At 42.5% G+C, this 7,796-nt stretch overlaps 2 protein-coding genes across 2 annotated transcripts; both read right to left on the reverse strand.

The window, feature by feature from the left end:
• Nucleotides 1-1,233: 1,233 nt before the first annotated feature.
• On the reverse strand, nt 1,234-2,832 carry LOC119310632. Its single transcript, XM_037586332.1, has 2 exons — nt 2,719-2,832; nt 1,234-2,050 (listed from the first exon to the last, which is right to left on the reverse strand). Exon 2 carries the CDS (start codon nt 1,991-1,993, stop codon nt 1,391-1,393), a length of 603 nt encoding a protein of 200 aa, XP_037442229.1. The 5' UTR covers nt 1,994-2,050; nt 2,719-2,832; the 3' UTR covers nt 1,234-1,390.
• Nucleotides 2,833-3,531: 699 nt separating this feature from the next.
• LOC119310739 lies at nt 3,532-6,037 on the reverse strand. Its single transcript, XM_037586402.1, has 2 exons — nt 5,641-6,037; nt 3,532-3,621 (listed from the first exon to the last, which is right to left on the reverse strand). The coding sequence occupies exons 1-2, from the start codon at nt 5,960-5,962 to the stop codon at nt 3,539-3,541; spliced, it is 405 nt and encodes a 134-aa protein (XP_037442299.1). The 5' UTR covers nt 5,963-6,037; the 3' UTR covers nt 3,532-3,538.
• Between the last annotated feature and the right edge of the window lie 1,759 nt (nt 6,038-7,796).

Here is a 7,796-nt window from a genome sequence, read left to right on the forward strand (position 1 = left end):
TACCTCGATACCTTGCTGGATCAAGAAGATGAGGGATGTCACCGAGCTGAAGTGTGCAGAACTCAGAGGTGTCGTACGTTTTGTGCTTGATCGGTCGGAGCTAGAAGAAGTTCGACTACATCAACCGCGTTGTCAAACGCTTCTGCTTACGGTCTACGAGGGTATGTAGACACACTCCCCCCTCATTGCTATGCATATCCTATATAGATCTTGAGTGAGCGTAGGAATTTTTTTGAAATTACATGCCACGTTTCCCAACAGTGGCATCGGGTCTATGCATGAGTTGCGAAACTATTCCGCATTGTTTCAAATGAAGACCAAACTCGTAACTCAAATATTCTCCTCCATGATCAGATCATAGAAACTTTATTTTCAGAAGCCGTCTGCCACACCTGCGAGTCGTCGCGCCCAACCTGCACGAGCCGCCACCACACTCAGCTGTCGATCCGCCCCCCGCGCGCGCATCCTGCGTCGAGCGCCGCTGCACATGAGGTCCACACCCAGGTCGCGCCGAGAGCCCGGGCCAAGGCCGCCGCCCCACAGCACCAAGTTGCGCCCAAGCGCACGCGCTCCTTCCCCCACGGACGACCAAAGATTCCCACCCTCTTTCGAGGGTGGGGCCCGCTGCCACGGTGGCAGGAGCCAGCAACAGCGATGACAGCAAGAGTCGATGGGGAGGGCCAGCTACAGGAGGTTAGGTTTCCCCCGAGCCACCAGAGCTAGGTGACGCAGGGGTATTTTTTGCGCCACCAATAATAGCCCTCCCGTAGTTGTGGTTGTGAGAAAATTGGATATTTGCCACTTTGAATTCGTGCCACTTTCAAGATTGTCTTCACAAAATTGCCACCCAGCTCATGACCCCTTGATTATCATGGCATTTATCTTCTTTCATTGATTTCTTTTTCCCTTTTCCATTTACAAGCATTGATTGTCTTCAAGATAAGGAAGTGCATGACCAGCAAAATTATGGTTCATTTGCATGCCCTCACATTAATCCAGCACAATTAACACATACTGTATTTTATAGTACAGGAAATTTTGTATTTCTAACCTGTAAATGCCGCCCTGAGAATGTGCAAGTATAATGTCTAAACAGTTAATTAAACCAGCAGATCTAACTTATCCTCACATGCAACAACATTCAAAGATATTCGATTTTCATCATTAATTAGCACAAAACATGACTCATAAAATGCCATTTCAGAAGCAACCACCACGACTCATAACATGCCATTTCAGAAGCAACAACCATATATAGTACATAATATATCGCACTACATAAAACATATCGCATAGGTCAGACAAGTTCCTGCTAGCACCAGCCTCACACAAAAGTTCATTAAAGAACTGTGGCCAAGTTATTATAGTTAGACAGCAGCTACTATCCGCCTCACCCATTCTTGGGTGAAGGAATACGGTCAATGGGATAACATAACGGAAAAAGGGACCAGCCAACGGTAACTTCCATTTCACACGAGCCAACCTTAAGCGAACGAGAGCTTCTACCAGATTCTAATGGTTTAAAGAACACCTCACTGTCAATCTGCTGGCTGCCTAGCCAACCTGCTGCATGCACTCTCAGCTCCCCAAAGCTTTCAACAGAAACCACGCGTCGTGACAGCTCAATGGTGCCATCAGCAGCAACAACAGGCGTATCCTTATCTCCAATATTAAGCAGTAACACCCTCATGTGACTGACGCTTGCAGTCGAGGCAATGAACCGCCCGCTGAATCCATCTGGCCAGGACCCACCAACAATACGCACACTGATTGTGGCCTCAATGGATGAGGCTACAATGCCACATGTCAGCTCCAATGTGCTCATCTTGCTTCTACGTTTTTGGCTGCTCACGCATGATCTGAGGGCGCACTCTCCCTTACTCACTTGATAATTGATTGACTTGCAGCACTCGTAGCGAAAGCCTAGCAGGCTTAGATCTTTGTCCTCTAACTCATTAATGCGCTTCACTTTCAGCGTGATATCGAAATGCATAGGCCCAAACAGAGTCACGGGAGCACGGGTAGGACCTGTTAATACTAAATATGGATCCTGCATGCAACACCATCAATTTGAGTAAACAATGAGAATATCTCCAATATTGGTAAAAGAAAAGGGACAGCTGATCATCAACTGTAACTTAATTTATAGTGATAATATATTGGCCTAAACTAGAAATCTGTGGGCACAACAACAAAAAACGGATAGTGAACACAATGCCAATAAAATGGATGTTCAAATATTTCTGAAGCCTTCAAACCAACAGAGCAAATATGAACTAACAAGTGAAGTTGGATAAGAGGTAAAATTTGAGCAGCACAATCAAGAGAACGTTACCATGCATAGAGCATAATACAATGTGAGGTGCAAACAAATGATGGCAGAAAACATTAGCCTAAATGCGTTAGCGTAACATAAAAAAGAAGGAACTATAGTGGTTGAGGTCTGCACATATAGCTCAAAGCATATTAATGAAAGTCATGTCTGCAACATTTGCTTTCCAATACCTTGAAACGTTTCTAAAACATCTTGCAACCATTTCTCATGAAGTACAGTAAAAGAGAATACTAGTATCAAACACATACTAGAGGTTGTGAAGTAAAAAACCATAACAGACACATGGTACATACAATACGGAAACACTCAAGGACAGTAATCAAAAAAGGCTTTGTTGCAGAGCTAGAAACAAAAAAAACATAATGAATGTGAGAGATAAGAACCTCCTCATTGAGAGTTTGGCAGTTATCCCTTTTGCGCTCAAAGATAATATTGCGATGGTGATCCAGGTCATCCCTCACAGCAACGATACCAAACACATCCAGCGGCCAATGTAAATCCCCATATATTTCCTCAACTTTAACTGAAAGAGAGAAGTGCATATTACACCCCCCAACTCTAGCCCTAGTCTAATATACACCCCCCAACTCCAATACCGTCTAATATACACCCCCCCCAACTCTCAAAACTGGCCATAATTCAACCCTCCCCTCCCTGTTGACCGGTTTTGATCCAGTTTGACCGGTTTTGACTGAGTGAACAGTAAAAATAAAATTTTAAAAACCATAAATACTTTTTTTTGAAAAAATTCAAAAATGTTCCAAGTTTTTTGCACCGCGTGAACAGTAAATTAAAAAAATCACCTTTTCAGCATGTTTGGACACCTGAGTAAATTCGAGATGTCAGTAAATTCGACTTTTTTTTTCAAAATTTCAGCTTGGTGAACAGTAAAATCGATTTTTTTAAAAAACCCCTTTTTTGCATGGATGATGTTTGAGCGCGTGGTGATTTTTTTTGGATTTTTTCCCGAATACTGTTCACAATGCTGAAAATTTTGATTTTTTTTTGAATTTACGGACATCTCAAATTTACTCAGGTGTCAAAACCGGTCAAACTGGGTCAAAACCGGTCAACAGGGAGGGGAGGGTTGAATTCTAGCCGGTTTTGAGAGTTGGGGGGTGTATTTTAGACAGTATTGGAGTTAAGGGGTGTATATTAGACTAGGGCTAGAGTTGGGGGGTGTAATATGCACTTCTCTCTAACTCAAAAGATCTGCATACTACGCTTGGGGTTAGTAACACCAGGCTTCGTCGGCTTGTCCGTGAAACACATGGCTGGGATCAGAGCTGCATGTAGTGGCAGGAAATTTCACTTCAGTTAAAGAGATATTAACCTATGCATGTGGTGACAGTAAATTGTGATTCAGTAATGTCCTACCTCTATCTATCCAGATCAATGGTGAAATTAAATATAGGAACATCAATTGATTGAATATACAGCAAGAAGAGACGCAATGGAATCATCAATTGATTGGAAATATACTGTTTAGTCGCTGATGAAAGAACGAAAGATCAAACGAATTTCGACATGATAAAAGTTCGACAAAGCAGCCTGAGTTTCTGATTTTTTTTTTAGGCAAGCCTGAGTGTCTGATATAGTAGAAACACTTTGTAATGAGACTATCAGAAATGTAAGCCCGTTGATAGATTTATTTTCAAATTATAGGAAGCCCCAAAATGTCTACATTTATAGGGGACAAACAGAAGAGGAGAAATTCTACAGTTCTGAACAAGAAGTTGCAGAATAAATTATAAAATCTAGAGGAGACGAGAGTAATTTGCAGAGAGCAACTTGCACGTAGGGGGAAATACAAACTGGATTGTCTAAGCTTTATGAGGATAATGAATACTATTGATTTCAACGGTGTAGCAAGAAGTGGCTATTGGAGGGCGATAACAAAACAGCGTGCTTTTACAGGGTAGCAAATGAGTGGCAACGGAAACATACTATTTATTCAGTGACGAAGGATGATGTGTGGATTGAAGGTTTGCCCAATTTGCTGAATTTAGTCATATGCTTTTATACTGATCCATTTTGTAAAAACAGTAAGGAATACTATAGACATTGAACTTTGAAAAAATGCACGACAGAATTTTCTTTTTCATTTCATGGAGAATCAAGGATTTAGTGAAATGTGGCTGAAATGGCTCAAAAGTGTTATAACAGGGGGTACTTTGAATGTCAAAATTGCTTGGCAAAATATGGCACAATTGAGTGATGCAATAATCGGACTCGTACCATATTTGGTTGAAGAAGGGGGTATCTATCCTACAATACGCGGAATATACTATCAACCTTATGCAGGATGATTCATATGTGGCCAAAAATATGAAACTATTACTATTTATGTTTGAAGGAATACAAGGCCTCCAAATTAACTTTTAGTCAGTCAGGTTGGTTCATGGCCAATAATGTAGTTAGGTGTACCAGGGCGGGGCTACTGATTGAACATTAGAGCGATTTAATTGAAAAATGCAAAACACTAGAAAGGTTAAAATATGCAAGCCTAATGGAAAGGAGAGGTCTTATATATATATAGATGATAGAAGAATAGCTACAGGGGATGGAAAAATACTGATTTTTGGACTGATCGAGCAAAGCTTCCACAACCATTTAAACTGTCAAACCACCAGGGTAAAGAGCCTGAGGCATACAACAGTGGGATCAAATGAAGATAAACCTATTTGGGGCTTGAGTAAGGCAAAACAATCAGCGCCATCAATGCATAACTATCTAACACAGTTCTAGAATAACAGACTGTTTAATCACATTTGGAAAGCAAAATTACCGCTGAAAATCAAACTGACAGGGAATTTACAATGCTGGGTGTTGAAGGTTTACAGAAAGTAGCATCACAACAACAACAACAACACAAGAGAAATTCAAAGCTGTGATAAGTAACAATGTGGATTTGACAGGTTTCAGTGCGATGAAAACCAACCAGCAGATACAAGTATACACTGGCACAAGTGGCGTGCTCATTGAGGAGATATCATCTGCTTAGTGAAGACAAAATGGAGGTCAAGACCACGCCAGCAGCTTAATTCACATGCATTTTCATGTAATAAGTAGAACTATATTTCTGCTTTATCATTCATACTAGAAATAACTGCCTGCAATACTTGGCTAAACCTCTTTAAATTTCAGCTGTTTTTGCTTGATTTCTCAGGATGTACCGTCGTAAACAGATCTGACATGATGCTAAGCATCACAACTCTGTTACACTGAAGGTAGTGAGATCCGTCACGACCCTTTTGGGGAAATTCCTACACAGTAATAAGAGAAAGGAATGGAGATTGACTTACTCGTGGCCTCGAAGGAGCCGAACTCTTCAGCATATTTCCACTCCCAGTTCTCTCGGTAAGATTGGTAAGACCGCTCGTCGGGATCCTTCTTCGGATTTGTTTTCTCCAACTCCAGTCTTGCCATGTCTTCCGCCGCCATCTTATCCACGTACGCCTGACCAATCAACACCTCCCTGGCCAAATGCTCTCGCTCCAGCGACTCTCGCTGCTCCTCCGTGAGCGCTTCCACCACGAGCGGCGTCGCGTCGGGGTTCTCGGCGTTCCACCTCGCCACCAGCCACTCCATTTGCTCCTCTAGTACCTGATTCATCGCGGCATCCATCACGTCCAGCACCGATGGATAATCCGCCTTTGTGGTCTTCCTCAACGTTCTCCTACTCCCCCCGGCCCTCTCGGTTCCCGCTTCCCCCGTCGTCTCCGAACCCGCCTCCATCTCGGCAAGCAGGCGCGGCTGATCGTCCTGCCGCCGTCGCCGCTATGCTCCTGACCTAGACTCTGGGTACGTTCGGCATTTGGGAGCTTCTTTTAGGGGCATTTGGGAGTTGAGAGGCTCGTCCATTTAGCCTGATGAGCGGCCCATAAATATGAAACGGGCCGACATGATTCTAAAAAGAACAGAAAAACGGGTCGGCCAAGGTGATCTCTCTTGATTCTAAAAAAAAATATCCTCAAAAAAAAATAGATTCTCAAAAAAAAGGGTGATCTCTCTTGATTTCCTCGTGCCAGTAAATCGTGGATCCTGCCCTAAAAAACAAAAGTAATCGTTCATCAATGTCCTAAAAAAAGGTAATCGTGCATCTAACAAGAAAGGTAATCGTGCATTTCCACTAGAGAAAGACAGTAATCGTGCACGAGTAGCTTAGAAAAGTAATCCTGCATGCTCTACTAAAAAGAAGAAAGCATGCACGTACGTGACACGGTTAATATGAGCTCGAGGTAGTCGTGCACAGATGTATTTCCATTTTTCACTTAATAGGATATGGGGTTGCGAAAAAATCTGAGCTCGAGCTCATGCGAGCTCGGGTGAACAGTAAAATTTTAAAAAAGAGAACATATACTCATTTTTTTGTTGCAAACATTGAGAAATGTTATGATTGCTTGCAGGGCCGGCCCTGACTTTTGAGAGGCCCCGGGCGAACTGAAAAAGCGGGCCCCCAAAACTACCGTAGAGTAAAAGAAAAACCCTGTATATATACATATGACAAAATTTCACCACGGTTCTCTAAAGAAATCACCATGGAAATGCATGAACAAAATTTCCAACGGTGATATTTAGGCAAATGCCATTTAGGAAATATTTTTGTGAGAAAGGATTGGGAGCACCTGAAGTGGCATAAATTCAACTATCCGACCATCTACGATCTGGCTATGGTTCTCACTCAGTCACTCGGTCCTCGGTTCCTCATCTACTTCAAAACAGCAATCTGTACAGAAGAGAGATGATAAATCCACAAACGGACAAAACGTAGAAACTAGAAAGATTAACATCAAAGCCTCAAAGGTAAATGATTCAAGAAATTGCATGAATTTGATCCCTTAACTAGCAGCCTGTAGCTGTGTTTTGATTGTTGCAAACTGAGTCACTGCCGCTTCACGCCGGGAGATGGAGAAATCGAGAGAAAATGTAAGAAATCATCCTCTCGCAAAGATCCATTGGTTTTTGGGTGATGTAATCGCTGAAGAGGAATCGGCAGCCGCCGCCGTGTGCGCTGTTACCAAGGTAAAAGAGGGAAGCAGTGCGAGGGATGGCTGGCTGGTCGGTCCTTTAATTGCTTCTTAGACTGGCTAGTTGGGCCTTAAGACTCGTAGATTTTTTTTTTTGAGAAGAAGACTCGTAGATTATTTGCCGGTGGAACGTTTTACCTAAAAGCCATACCTGGGTATGGGCCCCTTATCAGTCTGGGCCCTAGGCCGTCGCACTTCCTGCCCTGGCCCAGGGCCGGCCCTGATTGCTTGCGAAGTTTCATCATCTGACATTTGTGAAAAACATGGCGAAAGAAAATTGAGGCTCCAACAATGTTTTTTTCAAAGCATTTTGATGCATTCATTTTGTTTTTTTTGTCACGTATTCCATGAGTATCATCCCCTAATGAAACTTTGCAAGCTATCAAAACATTTGTCAATGTTTGCTAAAAATATCAGATTTTTTTTAAATA

The sequence above is a fragment of the Triticum dicoccoides genome, chromosome 1A (genome assembly GCF_002162155.2).
Source record: "Triticum dicoccoides isolate Atlit2015 ecotype Zavitan chromosome 1A, WEW_v2.0, whole genome shotgun sequence".
Classification (NCBI taxonomy): Eukaryota; Viridiplantae; Streptophyta; class Magnoliopsida; order Poales; family Poaceae; genus Triticum; species Triticum dicoccoides.

Excerpts from the sequence above, each read along its gene's own strand:
- LOC119310632 (XM_037586332.1), bottom strand. The coding sequence starts at position 1,993 with ATGCATTTCGATATCACGCTGAAAGTGAAGCGCATTAATGAGTTAGAG.
- LOC119310739 (XM_037586402.1), bottom strand. The coding sequence starts at position 5,962 with ATGGATGCCGCGATGAATCAGGTACTAGAGGAGCAAATGGAGTGGCTG. Across the intron at positions 3,622-5,640 it reads CGGCTCCTTCGAGGCCACGA|CTCTGATCCCAGCCATGTGT; the intron begins GTAAGTCAATCT and ends CACTACATGCAG.